The sequence below is a fragment of the Molossus molossus genome, unplaced genomic scaffold, assembly GCF_014108415.1.
Source record: "Molossus molossus isolate mMolMol1 unplaced genomic scaffold, mMolMol1.p scaffold_m16_p_15, whole genome shotgun sequence".
Classification (NCBI taxonomy): Eukaryota; Metazoa; Chordata; class Mammalia; order Chiroptera; family Molossidae; genus Molossus; species Molossus molossus.
Genome location: NW_023425350.1, coordinates 74,863,039 through 74,883,598, shown reverse-complemented (window position 1 = coordinate 74,883,598; position 20,560 = coordinate 74,863,039). Strand labels below are relative to the sequence as shown.

The 20,560-nt window shown below is 47.9% G+C and overlaps 1 protein-coding gene across 2 annotated transcripts in view; it reads left to right on the top strand.

Moving 5' to 3' along the window:
- The first annotated feature begins 328 nt into the window (after positions 1-328).
- CNNM4 (cyclin and CBS domain divalent metal cation transport mediator 4) overlaps positions 329-20,560 on the top strand; it is a 43,795-nt gene continuing 23,563 nt past the window's right edge. Inside the window, exon 1 of one of the 2 annotated variants that reach the window (XM_036262879.1) lies at positions 329-1,817. In XM_036262879.1, the coding sequence (XP_036118772.1) occupies positions 416-1,817 (1,402 nt within the window). In that variant the 5' untranslated portion in view covers positions 329-415. The remainder of the gene's footprint in view (positions 1,818-20,560) is intronic. The other variant, XM_036262880.1, reaches the window with a different exon arrangement.

Genomic DNA, 20,560 nt, shown 5'->3' with positions numbered 1-20,560 from the left:
GGCGCGGCTAGTATAGCAGGTCGGAGCCGAGGTGGCCGGGTCCCGCGCGGACGCGGATTGGACGTAAGGGGGCGTGGCGGAGATGGGCGGGGCCCGAGGGACGTAAGCAGGGCGTAAGGGGGCGGAGTGGGCGGTGCCCCCGGGCGGCTCCCGTGCTGTGGCTCCGGTGCTCCGGCTCCGTTCCACCTTAAGCGTCCGATTTCTTAAGCTTGGGCGCGGAGCCGGGAGCTCGGGGGCGGGACCTCCCATGCAAATGAGAGGCGTGGGCCGGTGGGGCGGGGCGGGCGGGGCGCTGGCCTGACGTCAGGCCGGCGGCCGGGGCAGTTGGCTCGGCGGCGGCAAAGCGGCAGGAGCGGAGGCGCGAGCGGGCCGCGCGGCGGGGCGCGGGGAGCGGCGGCGGCCGAGCCGGAGCAACATGGCGCCGGCAGGAGGGGGAGGGTGCCCCGGCGGCGGGCCCGCCCGAGGGCGCCTCCTCCTGGTGGTGCTGGTGCTGCCGGTGCTGCTGTGGGCGCGGGGTGTCAGGGGCCAGGAAGACCCCCAGCCGAGCATGATACTTGGCATGCGGCTGGTGAGCTGCAACAAATCGTGTGGGATGAAGTCAGATGGCATCATCTTTGTGTCTGAGGGTAGCACGGTGAACCTGAGGCTGTACGGCCACAGGCTGGACTCCATCGCCAGCAACCTGATCTCCTTCACGGAGGTGGACAAATCCGACGTCTTACACAACTCCACCCACTGTCCCGAGCTCACCAAGGACCTGGTCGTCCAGCAGCTGGTCAACGTGAGCCGCGGGAACACGTCCGGGATGCTGGTGGTGTTCACCAAGTTCCTCAGGAGGAGCGAGAACATGAAGCTGTACGCGCTGTGCACCAGGGCCAGCGCGAAGGGGCCTTGGCAGAGGTTGACCGATAAGGACTCGCTGCTCTTCATGATGGAGGAGGCAGAGAGGTTTCTGCCCCTCTGGCTGCACATAGCTATCATTTTGGTGCTGTTAGTGCTGTCGGGCATCTTCTCTGGTCTCAATCTGGGGCTGATGGCCCTGGACCCAATGGAACTGCGCATCGTACAGAACTGTGGCACCGAGAAGGAGAGACGCTATGCTCGCAAGATAGAGCCCATCCGCCGCAAGGGCAACTACCTGCTCTGCTCGCTGCTCCTGGGAAACGTACTGGTCAACACCTCCCTCACTATCCTTCTGGACAACCTCATCGGGTCCGGACTCATGGCCGTGGCCTCCTCCACCATCGGCATTGTCATCTTTGGGGAGATCTTACCTCAGGCCCTGTGCTCCAGACACGGACTGGCTGTGGGTGCCAACACGATCATTCTTACCAAATTTTTTATGCTACTCACCTTCCCCCTCAGTTTCCCCATCAGCAAGCTCCTGGACTTTTTTCTGGGCCAGGAGATTCACACTGTTTACAATCGGGAGAAGCTGATGGAGATGTTGAAAGTGACAGAGCCCTATAATGACCTTGTGAAAGAGGAACTAAATATGATTCAGGGGGCCCTGGAATTAAGGACTAAAACTGTGGAGGACATTATGACCCAGCTCCATGACTGCTTCATGATCCGCAATGATGCCATCCTGGACTTCAACACGATGTCCGAGATCATGGAGAGTGGCTATACCCGCATCCCTGTGTTTGAAGATGAGCAATCCAATATTGTAGATATTCTCTATGTCAAAGATTTGGCCTTCGTGGACCCCGATGACTGCACCCCCCTCAAGACCATCACCCGCTTCTACAACCACCCCGTGCACTTTGTCTTCCATGACACAAAGCTGGATGCCATGCTGGAGGAGTTCAAGAAAGGTAAGGCCTGAGCCGCTCTCTTGGCTAACTTGGGTCACACCTCTCTGGCCTGTTTTGCATCTACTGATTCTAGTGTTCCTTTCATGGGACTGTGTCCCTTTGCCCATTTCACTTTCTAGGCCTCTGAGATGAACAGTATTTGGGGCAGCAAAAACAGTTATTAAGCATCTGCTGTCTGCCAGGTCCTGTGTTTTGCGTCAGCTGAATCAAAGCTAAGCAAGCCACTTGTCCACATCGAGGATGAAGCAAGACCTCAGAGAGCTCTTGAAGCAGGATAGATGAAGGCAGTTACCTTAAGGAGACCAGCACCAGGGCACAGAGATTAGATTGGGAACACAAGTCTGATTGGGGTGGGGTGGATGGGGAAGGGGCTGGGGAACGGGAAAAACCTTCACAGGGGAGGAAGTGTTTGAGGAGAGCTTTAAAAGGTGGAGAGACTTGGTGCTTGAGGTAGAGAGAATTCCAGGAGCAGAGAACCCAGAGTGGGGAAAAAAGGATGAGTAGGGAAAAAAAGGATATACTTGTGGCCCAGTAGGTGGTCCTATTCAGGGGGTATATAGGCTCTGCTGGTGAGTGGTTTGTGGGGGAGAGGTTGAGGCATTAAGGGGAAGAGCTTGAAGGTCAGGGTGGTAAATTTGCCAGGAGCTGGGAGCCCTGAAAGGTTTGTGAGCAGGGGAGTGACATCACTGGAGCTCCTAGCCCACAGAAGCTGATTGGGAGTTTAGAACAGTGCCAAGTAATGCTTTGACTCTTCAGCAGAAGCAAGCAGGTTAAGTTTTGGTTATTGTTCTGCCTTTGCCAGACGTCAAACATAAGCTTCCCTCCTGTGGTTTGCTGGAATCTTCAGCTGGCCTTGCATCCCCTGTGTTTTTTTCTCACATGGGTTCTTGACCTGTTCTCATGTCGTCAGAGAGGCATTTGGAGAGTTTAATCACCAGCCTCAAAGCTCAGGACGCACTCCCCTTTCCTTTCAGCAAACTTTCCTCCCACCTCTGCCACTCCAAGCCCTCAAAATGGCAGTAAACAAGCCAATTATGGAGTAAAACCCTCCTGGGCCACTAGGAATGAGGAGGCAGAAAGGGAAGCTCTTTGTGAAGGAACGGAGGAGGGGAGGAGCTCATCCTAAACCCGGGACTTTGCTTGTTTCCCATAGATAGGGCTCCTGCTGGCTAAGCTCCCAGGCCACCTAGGGCCAGAAGCAACTTCTGAGCCCTAGCTGGAAGCAAGCCCCAGACCCTTGTCAGTTGTTTCTGGAACAGGGTGCAGGGGAGCCTAGAACTGGCTGGATCGGTGGGATAGCGAGGAGCTGGCCTAGCCAGGTTCGGTCTGAAAAGATGCTCGGGTCACTGCATTAGGGATTGATACCCAGTCTTTTCCAATTAGACAGACTGCATTTCAGCACCGGAGCTAAGGAAGACTTGACTAATGTAAGCCCCAGTGGAGACTGTGGGGGGGGGGGGGCAGGGGGGCCTTGAGGGATGGAGGTGGTCTGGTGGTGATGGCACCGCCTCCCTGGAGTTTTGGAGTGCAGCCCCTGGAACCTGTTTCTTCCAGGTACCTGAGCTTGGGGCAGAAGAGCAGTGAGGCTCTGTGCTCTACACCCACCCCACGGCCTCTGGGCCCTGAGGACTTCTGCTATGTCCTTGAGATCAGGAACCTGGTTAGAACGCACCAGGGAGGCTTGCTCCTGACCACCCCTATGATCTTTGGGACTGTTGCTTGTGACCCACCCAACAATCATGTTTACATGGATGTAGCCAGAATGGATGGGCTTGGTCAGGCTTTCCAGCCCTTGATCAGTAGGGCTAAGCTTTCACAAGGTGTGAGCTTCCTGAGTCTTGGCAGGGCCATCTTTGAACTCTTAAAAAAAAAAATCCACTTCACCTCTCTCAGGCCTAAGCTCTACTGAGTAGAACTCTCCAGATGCCAGCTCTCCGTAACAGAAAGGTGTTGATAGTTCCATGGAAACGCAGGCGCGGTCTGCCCAGTGCAGCACGAAGCCCTGAAGATATGAATGTGGAGATGACAGGAAGGTCACTCCAGTGAACACACCCTGGGCTTGGGCTTGCTTCACATTGTCACCTCCCAGTTTCCAGTCTTAACTCACTGCCGTGCTACCTGCCCCACCCCCCAGCCCCAGTATGGCCTCTTCCAGATCTTTCCATCTGGAATCTACCTTTTTAGTCTGAGGCCATCTAGCTAGAACATGGTAGACATTAGAGCACACCTGCAACCTAAGAGATTTTCTTTACAAATCTGGAAGGCTTCTTTTTTAGCTAAGAAAAACAAGTGAGCTGGGGCACCTGTGCTTCAGTGGACCTTTCAGCACCTCTATGTTGGCTAAACCCCTGAGTTCTACCTGAGTCTTCTAAGGTTATTCTGACTCCTCCTTGCTCCCCAGAATTATAAGCTCCTTAAGGGTAGGGATTCTGTCCTATTAGTGTTTTCACCACTCAGTGCCTGGCAAAGAGAGGAACAGTAAATGCTTGTTACACAATGAATGAATGAACAAATGAACAAACAACAAATGGATGGATGACTGTCTGGCAAGCTCTACTGGCATTCTTGCAGTTCCTGGAACATACCATGATGCTCCCAGCCTGGGGCCTTTGCCCTGGCTATTCTTTTTAGCTGGAATATTCTTCCCCAGATGCCTCACTGTCTCCCCACCCTCATGTCTGCTTCAACTTCACCTTCTTGGTGAGGCCTTCCTGTCACCCTGTTCAAAACTGTAACCCTCATCCTACCCTGACCTTCCTGATCTCTCCACCCTATGCTGATTTTTCTTTTTTTTTCATAGCACATATGACTTTCTAACAGCTGTGTAATTTATGAGTGTACCATGTTGTTTATTGTCATCTCCTCCCATTATAATAGAAGTTCCAAAGGACAGGGCACTCTGTTTTGCTCACCGTTGTGTCTCTAACCCCTGGCACAGAGCAGACGTCAATAAAAAGTCACTGAATGAATGAATGACTTGTCAGGATTGAGAGAGTTATCCCATTTCAGTAGTGTTAGGGTTTTGAGGGGCTGATAAAGGATAAAGAAAAATGGGTGCTTGACTTTCCCAGCTGCACCAATAAAGACAGGAGGAGCTCCTGCAATGACATGTGTATTCATGGTTTGGGTCAGGGATTGAGAAGCAAAGTTTGGGGTCTTGAGTGTAAAGCATGGCTCCTCTTCCCTATGCCTCAGTTTCTCTGTAAGTGTAATTTACATAGCTTCCTACATTAATATTAATAAATCACGAATATGCTCCTGCATACTGAGAGACAGACGTAGGAGCTGGGCTTCCCCTAGACTAAGGAAAGGGGCTTCCAGCTGCTTCTGCCTCTCAACTCAAGGCAGTTATCATTAGATCTTTATTGAACCCCCACTATGTGCCAGACACAGTGCTAGGTGCTGCAGAGCCTCAGGAGAAAGAGCCTCTAGTTGGTGAGAGCTGTTCGAGCACTGGCGGTGCCATTTGAACTTTGGCCTTTCCACTTAAACCTCACCTAGAGCTATTTGCAGTACCGGTGTTGTGGTTGAGTTTGTCTATAGCTGGAGATCTTAGAAAAAAAGCTCCTTGGCTCTTTCCTGGCCCATCTGCATTTTTCCTGCCCGCAGATGCTTTTCTAGGCCCTGATGGAAAGCATGAATGAACTCCCCACGACATTCCTGCTCTTCCGAGGCACTCAGCTCCTCTTTAGTCATCCTGTCTTTCCCCACCCACTTTATAACCTTCTAGCCCTCTCTAAAGAGCTGCATTTAAACTTCATCCAGCTCAGTCCTAATTCATGAGGTGACCTTGGAACTGTTAGGCTCCTCATAGAAATTTCATGGGATATATATTGGAGGAAAATAACTGGAATATTTTTATTAAATTCCTGCCATATTTCCATGTATGCCACATAATATTTCCCCCACCTACTTTCTTTTATTCCTGAAACAACTTTATGAAGTCAAAAAGAAGCACTGCGTAATTTTGCATTTGCTTTTTGGTTTCTACCATCTGCCACACTTTTTATTTTTTATTTATTTTTATCCTCACCTGAGGACATTTTTTGATATTTTGTTCAGATAGAGTGGGAGGGAGAGAGAGAGAGAGAAACATCGACATGAAAAAAAATCGACGTGAAAGGAACATATCAAGTGGTTGCCACTCACACGACCCAACCATGGCACCGAGGTACGTGCCCTTAGCGGGAACCGAACCCGGGTCTCTCCAGACTTCAGGCCAACACTCTAACTGTTGAGCCAAACCGGCCAGGGCTGCCACACTTTTTTTTTTTTTTTTTTTATCGTCACCCGAGGACACTTTTCCATTTTTTGTTCAGCTAGAGTGGGAGGGAAAGAGAGAGAGAGAAACATCGACGTGAAAGGGACACATCGAGTGGCTGCCACCCGCACAACCAACCGGGGCCAGGGACTAACCGCAACCGAGATACGTGCCCTTAGCGGGAACCAAACCCGGGTCTCTCCAGACTGCAGGCCAACGCTCTAACCGCTGAGCCAAATCGGCCAGGGCCACACTTTTTATATCTTACCCCTCTTCCCCCCTACTACCAGGGAAACAGACATGTAAACAGAGTTTAGCTGTACACAGCCAAAGTTGGTATAGTGGGGCCAAGGAAGGCTCAGCCTGCACCTGGGAGGTGCTTCCGAAGTCCAGACAATAGGACTGATTCTCACAGAGATGTCAGGACCGGCAGGTGGTTGTGAACAGCTGAAGGTTCTGGTCGGGTTCAGATGGACAGTGTTGCCATGTAGCATAAGTGGAGAGAGGAGGGAGCAGAGCCGGTTTGGTAAAGGTGGGGGAAGGGTGTGGTGGTAAATCATAATGGTGTGACCCTTTGTTGGGCATCTCAGTGTCCAGCCTCCTGCACACCAGAGCTTCTCACACTAAACATGGGCCCAGACCGCCTGGACGTTTTGTTAAAATGTAGATTTCAGTTCAGTGGGTCTGGGTGTGGCCTGAGAGGCTGCATGTCTGACAAGCTCCTAGATGATGCCTACACTGCTGGTCCTGGCCCCACCAGGCAGCACGAGTGTGCAGCCCATCCCGCAGGCATGCAGGTGAAAGTGCCCTTGTGGGGCTTGGGAGTGAGGCCAGGACCAGTTGAGGAGGTCTGAAATCAGCCGCGAGCAGGCAGAACGTGCAGAGGAGGCAGAAACTGGCCAGAGTGGCTCCTGGGAGAAATGAAGAAGAGCCAAGCAGGCACAGTTTGGGGAGCCTCCTGCAGAGGTCAGATAGGGTGCCGAACACAGACAGTGGGATAGACAGTTGAGTCACAAGGTACTTGGAGAGGGCAGCCTCGAGGACAGGGATCGCAGGCAGCTGTGCACCTGGTCTCAGACAACTTCACCTGGAAGCAGTCTGAATTGGGCTGGAGATTTGATCTCTAGAAGCTGCCTAGGGGCAAGTGTATGAGAGAGTGACAGGAGCTGCCTGCTAGGGCAGAGGTGTGGCAGGGCAACTGACAGCACACTGGCCAGGCTCCTCCTCAGTTTTTCTTTAGTGTGGTGCTTGCGGGCAGGGAACTTGGCACCTCTTGCCTTTGCCGGCATCTCAGTCTGTAGGCAGCTTCTGCCGAGGAGCCAGGACTGGGGGCTTCTTTGTCTTCTGTTCGTAGTTCTGTCCTAAAGCAGTTGTGTCCTCAAGGCACTGCCTTAAATCTAGGCCCTAATAAGAGCTTAGATCATACCGAGATCATACTGGTGTTTACTTTTCAAAGTCTTATATTTTTCATAGAAAGCCCAGCTCCAGAGTTTTTCTAGACTCCTCTAGTCAGGACAGGAGGTGCTGAACAGATGTTTAACCTCGAAAACAGGTGAGAACACAGAAACACAAAACCACAGGCCTGTCCTGCAGGAAAAATAGATGAAGGACAGGGGCTTGTCTTGGGAAGCCTGGGACGATACTCCAAAGAAGGTAACATTGCACGTGGGTCTTCAAGGGTGAAGAGACAGGACCTTTCCCCCTTCTCTGAGAAATGGGCATATCAGGACAACTTAGGGTAAACTGCTTTTATGTGTTGTGTCTGCTTCTCAGTCCTTTCTAGCAGAATTTTGAGGTCAGGCCACCACGTGCCTTCTCTCTCCACTCCTTCTTCCGAGTTAGTGCTGTCACGCAGAGGGAGTGGAATAGCAAGGACATCCTGAGGGAAGGAATGACACCTCGAATGGCAAGTTCTCCCTGCTCTGTCTCCTTGAGGGCGGGGGCAGAGCAGTTTGTTAGACATTTTCCTAAAGGCCGCACAGCCAGGGAGAGAAGAGTGTGTATAGATGGGGAGGTTGGACTAGGCCCTTCTGTCACTGTCAGGATGACTGATTTCAGCACAGTCACTTGGTTCTTTCAGTCCAGCCTATGGGGCGCCTTTCTTGTCCTACGCTGGCTCTCTTGAAGCCTCCCTTTTGTCTACTGAACTCAGTAGAACTTGCCAGGAGGATGTGAGGGTTATGGAATTTCCCCGAGGTGCCCAAGGTGGTCGGTCCTCAGCTACGTGGATGGGGGGAGCAGCTTTCTGGCACTGCCACTGCCATTTGATCTAGCCCCGCCCTCTCCTTTGAGCCATTCCTGTACCTCAGGTTACCCCTCAAGTCACATTCGAGTGTGCTGCGACATCTTCTGTTGGAGGCTTTGCAGCGATGATGAAAGGGACTCCCGGCTCGTTTCCTAGGCCAGAGTCTGGACTCCTCGGTCTGTTCCTGTTCCATTTATTATGCGATTTTCTTTCTTTTTTTTTTTTTTTTTTTATCCTCACCCGAGGCCATTTTTCCATTTTTTGTTCAGGTAGAGTGGGAGGGGGAGAGAGGAAGAGAGAGAGAGAGAAACATCGATATGAAAGGAACACATCGAGTGGCTGCCACCTGCACAACTGACCAGAGCCGGGGACAAACCGCAACCGAGGTACATGCCCTTAGCGGGAACCGAACCCGGGTCTCTCAGGACCGCAGGCTGGCACTCTAACCGCTGAACCAAACCGGCCAGGGCGCGGTTTTCTTTTTACTAGTGGTTATTATATATATATTATTATATTTACTAGTGGTTAAATATATTTTTTTACCTATAAAAAATACAGCTCATTTTCAGAACTTTAGAAAATAAAAATCTACAAAAAATCCATGTGATTGTTACCTAGAAAGAACTACTTTTAATATTTTGAGTTATTGGAATAACTGCTTTAGAAATTTATATTAAGGTTGTTTCTTTTAAGTTTAAAAATATTTTGTAACAGCCCTGGCCGGTTTGGCTCAGCGGTTAGAGCGTCGGCCTGCGGTCTGGAGAGACCCCGGGTTCGGTTCCCGCTAAGGGCACGTACTTCGGTTGCAGTTTGTCCCCGGCCCTGGTTGGTCGTGCAGGTGGCAGCCACTCGATGTGTCCCTTCACGTCGATGTTTCTCTCTCTCTCTCCCTTCCTCTCTCTCCCTCCCACTCTATCTGTACAAAAAATGGAAAAATATCCTCGGGTGAGGATAAAAAAAAAAATATTTTGTAACAAACATCAGGATGAAAACCATTTTCATTTTTACAGCTATGCTCTCCTATTAATTGCCCATATGTATTTTCATGTTGAATCATGTTCTGTCTGTGATTTTGGAACACTGTTTAGATTTCTCTTCTGGTAAACAGTGAAATTCTTTATTATCTCTGGGATTCTGGTCAGGAGCATCTGGGAGGATTTCCACAGGCTAAGGGCTGGGCAGAGTTGTGGTGACAAGGTGAGCCCAGAGGGCTGATCTGTGCAGCCCCAGCCTGTTCTGTGGGCGTTAAACCTGGTGTTGCCGGAGTACTCCCTGGAGGACACAGTCTCTTCCAGCTACGGGGCCCACTTACTGGGACCTGGACAGCCTTCTCGACAGACTGGTTTCCTGGGCACTCTGGAATGCTTGGTCTCTGGCCAGTAGGTAGCCAGGAGCCTGGGATGGAAAGAGGTTCTCTCCCCCTTCCCACCCATGGCAGACTCACTCCCACACACACACACACTATCTGCACACATACCACCCCTACACATATGCACATACACACACACAGGCTCACTCACTGCACACACACACACACACACACACACACACACTCTAACACTACCCTCCCCCGCCACACACACAAAGATAGGCTCAATTCCATGTACACTCACCCCCCCACACACAGGCTCACTCCCACACATACCACCACACACACACTCACCCCCTTCACACACACACACACAGGCTAATACACAGACACACACACACAGACACAGGCTTACTTTCACACTCAGCCCCTCTACACACAAAGACAGGCTAACTCACACACACACTCACTGCACACATACCCTCCCCTCCCCAACAGAGATAGGCTCATTCCCACACTCATCCCCTCTATACACAAAGATAGGCTAACTCTCACACACACTCACTGCACACATACCTCCCCCCCAGAGACAGGCTTATTTCCACACTCAGCCCATCTACACACAAAGACAGGCTCATATACAGACACACACATACACACTCACCCCCCCAAAGACAGACTCACTCCCACACACACTTATTGCACAAAGACAGGCTCATATACAGACACACACATACACACTCACCCCCCCAAAGACAGACTCACTCCCTCACACACTTATTGCACAAAGACAGGGTCACTCCCACACTCAGCCCATCTAAACACAGATAGGCTCATACACACACACACACACAGACACACACACACACTCACCACCCCCAAAGACAGGCTCACTCCCACACACACTTATTGCACAAAGACAGGCTCACTCCCACACTCAGTCCTTCTACACACAACGACAGGCTTGTACACAGACACACTCACCCCCCCACCCCAAAGACAGGCTCACTCCCACACTCAGCCCTTCTACACAAAAAGACAGGCTCATACACATACACACTCATTCCACACACACAAAAACAGGCTCAATTCCACACACACTCATTGCATACTCACACACAAAGATAGGCTCACTTCCACACTCAGCCCCTCTATACACATAGACAGGCTCATACACAGACACACACCCCCCCCCAAAGATAGGCTCACACACATATACACTTACCTCCCATAGGCATGTTTAAACATTTTTTTCCTTTATTTACTTTTAGAGAGGAGAGGGAGAGAGAGATAGAAACATCGATGAGAGAGAACATTGTTTGGCTGCTTCCTGCATGCCCCTCACTGGGGATCGGACCCACAACCTGGGCATGTGCCCTGACCAGGAAGAACTGGTGACCTCTTGGTGCGTGGGTCGATGCTCAACCACTGAGCTACACATATAGGCATGTCTAAACATACCCCCACACATAGGTGGTGGACTCACACACACATTTACCTCTTCTAGGCAGGCTCTGTCTCTGTCTGTGTGTCTGTCGCTCTCTCTCTCTCTCTCTCTCACATACGCACCCATTCTCACACACAAGCACGGTCACCTGGAGTCCTGCTTTAAACTTAAGTCTCATCAAATTTCCTTAAGAGTGGTTTTAAAAGTGAGCAAATGCTTATTCAGTGCTGTTTATTTCATGAAAGGCTCAAAATAGTGACTGACTCTTGGTCTCAGAAAAATTTCTCTTTGATTGCTGGTGGTTTGGTCATCCACATTAATCATGGTATCTAGCTCAGAGTTGTGGTGAGGACTAAATGAAGTAAGGCACGTAGAGACCTTAGCTCAGTGCCTGGAACCATGTCATCATGTAATAAATGTTTGCTATTCCAAAAATTACTGTTATTACTGTCCAAAAGGTGCCCCAGTTGGCGTTGACACCAACTTGGGCCACGGTGGTTCTTGCACCGGCTCAGGTGGCAGGCTGACCCACTGTCTGGGCATGGTGCCTTTCTTGGGATTATGAATACACTGAGGTCAAAAGAGCCCACTCCACTCCCATATATAATTACATGCTAAGTTAGATACCATCTTATCCTGACCCTCATGTGTATTAAGGGTAACAGAAGCCAGAGCTTAAGAAAGAAATGTATGGAAGAGAAATTTAAAACAGGCCTTTCTCATTATTTACTTAATAATTTGTTTCCTGCAAATTGGAAAAAGTTAAGCGTGCCATCCTAATTGCCAGCATATTTGCGTTCTAAGGGCAGGGGCAGAATCTAAGGATGGCTGCTCGGGAGGTGGGCAGGAAAGAGCCTGGCCACATGGACCCATTGCACCTCTATTTGGGTCAGGATTCACCAGTCTCCTGCTCTCTCCCTGGTATCCCAGTGAGGGAGGGAAGAGGTTATGATAGAAAAGCAGCAGAGATAAGAGGGGATCCAAGGGGACAGAGACTCCCCAGGAGGCCCAACCCCAGAGCTCTAGAAGATGGCAGAGCAGACAGCATGAGGAAGAAAGATGTCCTCACTAATGGTTAACCTTTATTGAATACTTAACTAGCCCTGCAAGTGCTAGAGGTGGGGAACTGAGGCTCAGAGAAGCTGAGAATCCTCCCTAGTCAAGTGGCAACTAAGGTCAATCCCACACTTGCTCCCCTCCAGAGTCAAGCTCTTTTTTTTTTTTTTCTTCCCTTTATTGATTTTAGAGAGAGAGGAAGTGAGAGGGAGAGAGAGACAGAAACATTGATGAGAAAGAACATTGATTGGACAGAAACATTGATGAGAAAGAACATTGACTGGCTGCCTCCTGCATGCCCCCCACCTGGTATTTGGCCCACAACCTGGGCATAAGCCCTGACTGGAATCGAACTGGTGACCTCTTAGTGCATGGGTTGACACTCAACTCAACCACTGTGCCATTCTAGCCGGGCCAGAGTCAAGCTCTTAATCACTATTTTGTTTCACTTCTCAATGAGGTTGTAGATATAATGAAAGAGATGGAAAGATTTGGATTTTCCAATAACTCTAGGTTGGGAAATTTCCTGTCAGTTCTGGATTTTTAAAATTGAAATATAATTGACATATTAGTTTCAGGTGTACAAAATAATGGTTTCATATTTATATATATTGTGAAATGGTCAACACAATAAGTCTAGTTAACATCCATCACCACACACAGTTACACAATTTTTTTTCTTTGATGAGAACTTTTAAGGTCTACTCTCTTATCAACTTTCAAATATGTGATCCAGTGTTATTAGCTACAGTCACTATGCTGTACGTTACATCCCAGCACTTATCTACCTTATAACTTGAAGTTTGTACCTTTTGACCCCCTTTACTAATTTGCCCCTGCCCACCTCCCACCTCTGGCAACCACACCTAGATTTGCTTTACAGTGAACTTTTCATTGAAGCAAAGTACATAAATCATAACTGTACAACTTGATAGTTTTTCATAAAGGAACACCCTTGTGTAACTAGCACTGAGCTCAGGAAATGGACCATTACCAACGCCCCAGGAAGCCCCCAGTGTCCCCTCCCAGACACTGTCCTTGCTCTCCCCAGTCATCCTGAGTTAATTTTTAATGAACTCTATTAAGTGAATCATGGCGTGTGCTCTCCGGTGTCTGGCTCCTGCTGCTCAGCACTGAGGTTGTGCTCATCGGTGCCGTGTGCAGCTGCAGTGCCGTCCTTTCTGGGTGCTGAAGAGTGGCCCGTGGTGGAAACACACCGTGCTGGCACTGCTGGCGGGTTGGATTGTTTCCAGTTTGGGACTATTACAAATCACGCCACTCAGAACACTCTTGTGCATGTCTTTTTTTTTAATCCTTACTCGTGGATATTTTTCTATTTATCTTCAGATAGAATGGGAAGGAGAGAGAGGGAGAGAAAGGTAGAGAGAGAGAGAACATCTGAGAGGGACACATCGACTGATTGCCTCCCCGCTGACCCCGACCAGGGCCAGGGACAAACTGCAACTGAAGTATGTGCCCTTGAGCAGAATTGAACCTGAGACTCATTGGTGCATGGACCGATGCTCTACCATTAAACCAAACCGGCAAGGCCTTGTGCTTGTCTTTTGGTGACTATATGTGACACTTCCATTGGCAATACCTATGGGAATAGAACTGCTGGGCCTTGTGCAGGTGGAGATGAGACAGCGCTTTAGAGGGCTCTCGGCTGGTCCCACTCCTGTCCCCACAGCTCTGGCATTGTCAGCTATTTAGTTTTTTTTAGTTGAGCAAGTCAGGTAGTGTGTGCTATCTCATGGTGATTTTCATATCTATTTCCCTAGTGACTAATGGTGAGCACGTTTTCATGTCTTTATCATCCATTATAGTTAGTGCTTTTGATATCCTGTTTCAGATTCTAATCAGTCTTGATATTTGGTCTTGTTATGCTATGTACTCTGTTCTTTGTTCTTCAAGATGGTATTGACTATTCTTCGTTTTCTTCCTGGAAACGTTGAGGAATTGCATTGAATCTAGAAGTCACCTTGAAGGCTTGACGTATTTATAATAATCTTATGATCCAAAAGCATGCTTATCCTTCCATGTATTGCTTCTTAATTTTCTTCACTGTTTTATCATTTCCTGTGTAGAGGTCTTTAATAACTTTAAGTGGTGTCTTTAAATTTTTATTTTCCACATGTTAGTTGCAAATTGTTCCAACTGGGGTGGGCTGCCATGTTTTTGTTTTGTTTTGTTAATCCTCACCTGAGGGTATTTTTCCATTGATTTTTTTTTTTAAAGAGAGAATGGAAGGGGGGGAGGGAGGGAGGGAGAGAGGGAGAGAAACATGGATGTGAGAGAGACACATCGATTGGTTGCCTCCCAAATGACCCCGACTGGGGCTGGGGAATCAACCTGCACCCTAGGTACGTGCCCTTGACCTGAATCAAACCTGAGACCCTTCAGTCTGTGGGGTAGGAGGGGTGGGGGTGGGGGTGCTCTAATCACAGAGCAAAACTGGCCAGGGCTGCAATTCACTTCTGATGCTAACCATCTGGGGTTAGCATTGGACCCCACAGATCTGGGGGCTCAGCCCTCCACCAGCAGACCCCAGCCACCAGTGGGGTCCCCCTACTTGTGCACTTCTGACCAACCAGCTATAAATGTTGGGGCTCCCACAACTCCCCTCAGGGTCAGTAATTTACTGAATGACTCACAGTGACTCAGGACAGTGGCTCACGTATGATTCGTTTTATTTTAAAGGGTAAACACGGGATGAGCTGGACTAGTCCAGGAGGCAGAGCTTTCCTGCCTCTGTTCCCGAGTCAGGGTATGTCCCTCCTGGTACAGCAGTGTGCTTCCCTTCTGAGAAGCTCCACTGAGCTTTGGGCTTCAGAGATTTTTTTTAATCAGGATTTCTTTACCTAGGAATGATTGATTAAGTTATTGATTGACCTGAATCTCCAGGCCCCCCTCCATTCCCTGGAAGTGGGGCAACTGAAAGTTCCTACATTGGTTTTATTTTATTGGTTTTATTGACCAGACCCACCTAGAATCCTGCCATTTATGTAACAATGATTCTACAATTACTCGGGAAATTCCAAGGGCTTTTGAATTTATCATAGGAACTAGGGTCAAAGTCTAAAGATATCCTTTATTGTACCACACAAATATAGAGAAGTAATAGTTAATTTTTGTATGGAGACCTTGACTCCATTGGTCTTGCTAAATTCAGTCACTAATTCTAATAGTTTATTTTAGATTTTCTATACACAAATTATGTTGCCTGTAAATAATGGCAGTTGAGGTCGCCGGTTTGATTCCCAGTTAGGGCACATGCCCATATTGTGGGCCAAGTCCCCAGTGTGGGGCATGCAGGAGGCAGCCAGTCGATGTTCTCTCTCATTGATGTTTCCAACTCTCCCTCTCACTTCCTCTCTCTAAAATTAATGAACAACAAAAAATAGCTGTTTTATTTAATTATTGCTAAACTTTATACATTTTATATCTAGTTCTTGCCTTATTCACTGGCTACGACATCTAGGATCATGTTGAACTGGTAATAGTAGGCATCATTGTTTCATTCTATGTCTCAAGGGAAAACTTTCAAAATTTGTCATTATGCATGATTTTGCTGTGCTTTTTTTGTAGATTTTTTTAATGAGATCAACCAAGTTTCCTTCTTTTCCTAGTTTGCTAAGAGTTTTTATAATGAGTAGATGTTTAATTTTACTAAATGCTTTTAAAATATCTGTTGAGATTGATACCATTGTAATTAGCTAGTTATTAATAATAGGAAAGGAGCAAAGGGAGGCCAGACATTCGAAGCAGGGCCATCTGGGCAGCTACATCGGGAAGCGAAGCTTTGCACTCCCCAGGGAGCCACCAGCCATTCCCTGCACATCAAGGGGAGGGGGGGATAGGACAAAGGGGAGACAGATACATGCCCCGTAAAGTTAGGGTGACATAGGAAAGGTACTTCCTATAAATCACACCCGGGAACAGAGATCATTGGCCAGAATGGGAGTGGCCACTGCAAATGAGCAAAAATTTGGGAATACATAATCCTCTAAACAAAGAAATTCTCTCTTTTTTTAAAAAAAATCCTCACCCGAGGTTTTTTTCCCCCATTGATTTTTAGAGAGAGTGGAAGGGGGGCAGGGAGAGAGAGGGAGAGAGAGAGAGAGAGAGAGAGAGAGAGAGAGAGAGAGAGAGAGAAAGAGAGAGAGAGAAAGTGAAACATGATGTGAGAGACACACATCAATTGGTTGCCTTCCAGAGAGAGAGAGAGAGAGAGAGAGAGAGAGAGAGAGAGAAAGTGAAACATGATGTGAGAGACACACATCAATTGGTTGCCTTCCACAGGTACCCAGACCGGGGCCTGGGATCGAACCTGGAACCCAGGCATGTGCCCTTGACCAGGAATTGAACGCAGAGCCTCTGATGCTCAGGCTGATGTTCTAACCACGGAGCCACAATGGGCCAGGGCAGGAATTCTCCCTCTTGTTGCTCCCCACTCTTGGTTCTTGGGCCTCTCTTGTTTTGTTCCCTCCCATGTTTCTATCATAGCCATGTGGGCCCTGCAGATCCCACATGCAATGGACTGCTGGACTGCTGGACTGCAGCTGGAAACAAACACTAAGCTAGCCTGATGCTGGACTGGACCAGGTCCAACATGGAAAGAAATACCAGCTCTGATTTTAGCTCTACTGAAGCCCCAGCTACACTTCTTCTATGAATAGACAAGGGAAATGGGACTTTGGAAACCTAGGGGTGTAATGCCACAGAAACAAAGCTTTTTACTATACCTCATCGTCCCATGGGGGGATGGGGGGTGGCTACGGAAATGCTTATTTCAGTGGTACCCCAAGAACCTCACTTCCACTAGCAACCAGGGGAGACGAGCCCCTCTCCTATCCTGTAATAAGATAACTGAATGCCCTGGCCGGTTTGGCTCAGCGGTTAGAGCGTCGGCCTGCGGTCCAAAGAGACCGGGGTTCGGTTCCTACTAAGGGCATGTACCTCGGTTGCAGTTTGTCCCCGGCCCTGGTTGGTCGTGCGGGTGGCAGCCACTCGATGTGTCCCTTTCACGTTGATGTTTCTTCTCTCTCTCTCTCTCTCTTCCTCTCTCTCCCTCCCACTCTGTCTGAACAAAAAAAAAATGGAAAAAATGTCCTCGGGTGAGGATTAAAAAAAAAAGATGACTGAATGATTTATCTTTGTAGTATTCTAAATTACACATATTTTAAAATGGTAACCCGTAACAATTATTGCATAATTGCAATAAACCTTAGTCATGATGTAGTATCCTTTTTACACATCACTGGATTTCATTTGTCAATATCTTTAGAATTTTGGCATCTACATTGATGTAATTGTTCTTGCCATTAAAAGAACAAAATTGAGGAATATGTTTCAAGATATCCTTGGTATTTCCTTTTGTGGCAGAAAAAATAATTGTTTCATGATGAAGTCCTTTTTTCTCTTATAACTAATCTCCCAGTTTAGATGAGCAAGTTCAAACACATCAAGTCATATTCTCGCCGCCTTTGTGGTGTCGTCGTCCTGTCCCCCCACCCCTTCCTGACAATCAATAAAGAAGGGTCTCTCATGGCAGGTCAAATGTCGGTGCAGTTTTGCTCCTTCTTCAGGTTGTGAAATCAAGGCCTAGAATGATTTTAGTAGTAAATTTGGAAACATTTGGTATATGATTACCAGTTACCAACTGGGTTCACCAAGGAAAAAAGAAAACTTTTTCTTTTTTGTGTGTGATGGGGATAGTTCAGTAGAAAGCTAGTTCTTGACTTAATGTAGGTTGATGTCAGTCAGGGAAGTATTTAGCAGAATTTCCTGTTATAGCTCTATGACTAACATGGGAGATGTAGGCTCGTTAATCATAGTCCAGCTCTGAGACTGATTGCCCGTAGATTAGTAGCTGGTTGCACACACAAGTCCAAGGGCTGGGGACTGTGAGTTTGTAAGCAGAGGAATGAGAAGGAAGGGGCTCCTCCTGGGTGGGAAGTCAGATGGCCAGGAGCCGGGCTGAGAGAGGGAAGGGCAAGGGGTCCTGAGGAGAAAGGACTGGGTGGGAAGGGAGAAGCAAAGTCAAAAGGAGGGAACCCGTGTGCCCCTCCTGATCACTCACCCCCTGCCCTTCCTAGCTCGTCCGTCGTCAGTCGGTCCAGCGTCTTTCTCCACTTCATTTTCATCTGCTACCTAAAGAAGCTTGAGTCCTGCCTTTTGGACTGTCCCTGGCTGTGTCCAGAAGTGGCTTCCACATCACTGAGGTTGTAGACATCAGCACTAGTTCTGAGCCTACTCCTTAGGGAATTTAAGAAACTTTTTTTTTTTTTAGAAAGTTGTATTCTTTACGTTCACAGGGATTCTTACATAGTTTAGCTGATAATTGATCAAGACAATTTATCAAAAACTTCATCTGAATTACATATATGAGGATATTTAGTTGAGTGAACACTGAAAAACCTATATTGTGAGGGGTATATAAATTATTTGCCAAATTCCTGGTACTCAGAGACTCTGAGAAACAGCTCCATTTGGGTGAATAACACTAGCCTTAAATGTCTGTCGTGGTTATTGTGCTGCTTTTCTGTCTTAAGGTATTTCCAGTCTTCCACTAGTGTGGAAAACAAAGAATTATACCATATGAATCTTACCCTTACACCATGTTGCATTTTTCCCTTAAAAAATATTCTTCTCAGGAGCTGACCGTTTGGCATTGAGCAAGTCTGTGACTCTTACCACTTCCAGGTTCTTGTAGTTCTACAGCACCATGTCTCTGTACAGGTTTCTCTGAGTTTGAACCAGCAAAGTCCACTCCTCCTGTTGAATTCCACAGCTAAATCCACAGGTCATTGAGTCTGAGAATAATGTGTCAGACATCCAGTCATAATCCTTTCCCCCTCTGACTTCTCTTCACGAAGCAGAAAAAGTCTTGAAAAAGACAACCACAAGGGGAAAGATCAATGGCTGGCATTCTGTGAGTCTGTCAGAGGAATCTGCCTGAACGCTTCTTATTCCCACAGTCTAAGATAGTGAATTTCTTTCTTTCTTTCTTTCTTTCTTTCTTTCTTTCTTTCTTTCTTTCTTTCTTTCTTTCTTTCATTAATCCTCACTCAAGGATATTTTTCCATTGATTTTTAGATAGAGTGGAAAGGAGGGAGGGAGAGAGAGAAAAACATCGATGTGAGAGAGACACATTGATGGGTTGCCTTGTATCAAACCTGCAACCCAGGTATGTGCCCTTGAATAGGAATCGAACCTGAGACCCTTCAGTCTGCGGGCCGATGCTCTCTAACTGCTGAGCCAAACCATCAGTGCTAAGACAGTGAATTTCAATCTTAATTCCTCTTGATTAAGTAGTAATAGGAAGTTTTGTCTCATGCCTTCAATCTTTAAGCAATAGACATTATTCATCTGTCATCAAGCATCATTCACTAGCCATCTTTCAAACTTCAATAATGGACACCTACAGCCAGAACAATTCCACGAAGTGCTCACTGAAATTGACAGCCGTGCAGGCTGGTGGGACGGGGCCGCTGGGGCAAAATCTGTGACATGAATGACGCAGATGCTTTTCCTTCTCAGACACTGCAAATTTTAAAAACTTTAAAAAAACCTGTCCTTTGACCCAGTGATTCCCCTTCTAGAAATCTGTCTTAAGGACATGGATATATAACCCAAATATATTTATTACAAGAATTTTCATAATGACAAAAACAGGGGAAGAGCCCAGTTTGAGAGCCCAGTGGGGACTGGGATTATGTGCCCATATGCACAGTGAAATACGATGAGGCCATTCAGTTTAAAAAAAAAAATTTTTTTTTTAATTGATTTTAGAGAGAGAGGAAGTAAGAAGGAGAGAAAGAGATAGAAACATTGATGAGAGAACATCGATTGGCTACCTCCTGCATGCCCCCCACCGGGGATTTGGCCCACAACCTGGGCATGTGCCCTGACTGGGAATCGAACTGGCAACCTCTTGGTGCATGGGTAGATGCTCCACCACTGAGCCACACCAGCCGGACTAGTTTGTTTTTTTTTTTTTATCCTCACCCGAAGACATTTTTCCATTTTTTGTTCAGGTAGAGTGGGAGGGAGAGAGAGGAACAGAGAGAGAGAGAGAAACATCGACGTGAAAGGGACACATCGAGTGGCTGCCACCTGCACAACCAACCAGGACCGGGGACAAACTGCAACCGAGGTACGCGCCCTTAGCGGGAACCGAACCCGGGTCTCTCAGGACCGCAGGCCGACGCTCCAACCGCTGAGCCAGACCGGCCAGGGCCTAGTTTTTTTTTTTAAATCCTCACCAAAGGATACCTTTTTCCTATTTGTCTTCAGATAGAATGGGAGAAAGAGAGAGAAAGAGATAGATAGACGTGAGAGAGAGACACATCGATCGACTGGTTGCCTCCCGCATGACCCTGACCAGGGCTGGGATGAACCGCAACTGAGGTCTATGCCCTTG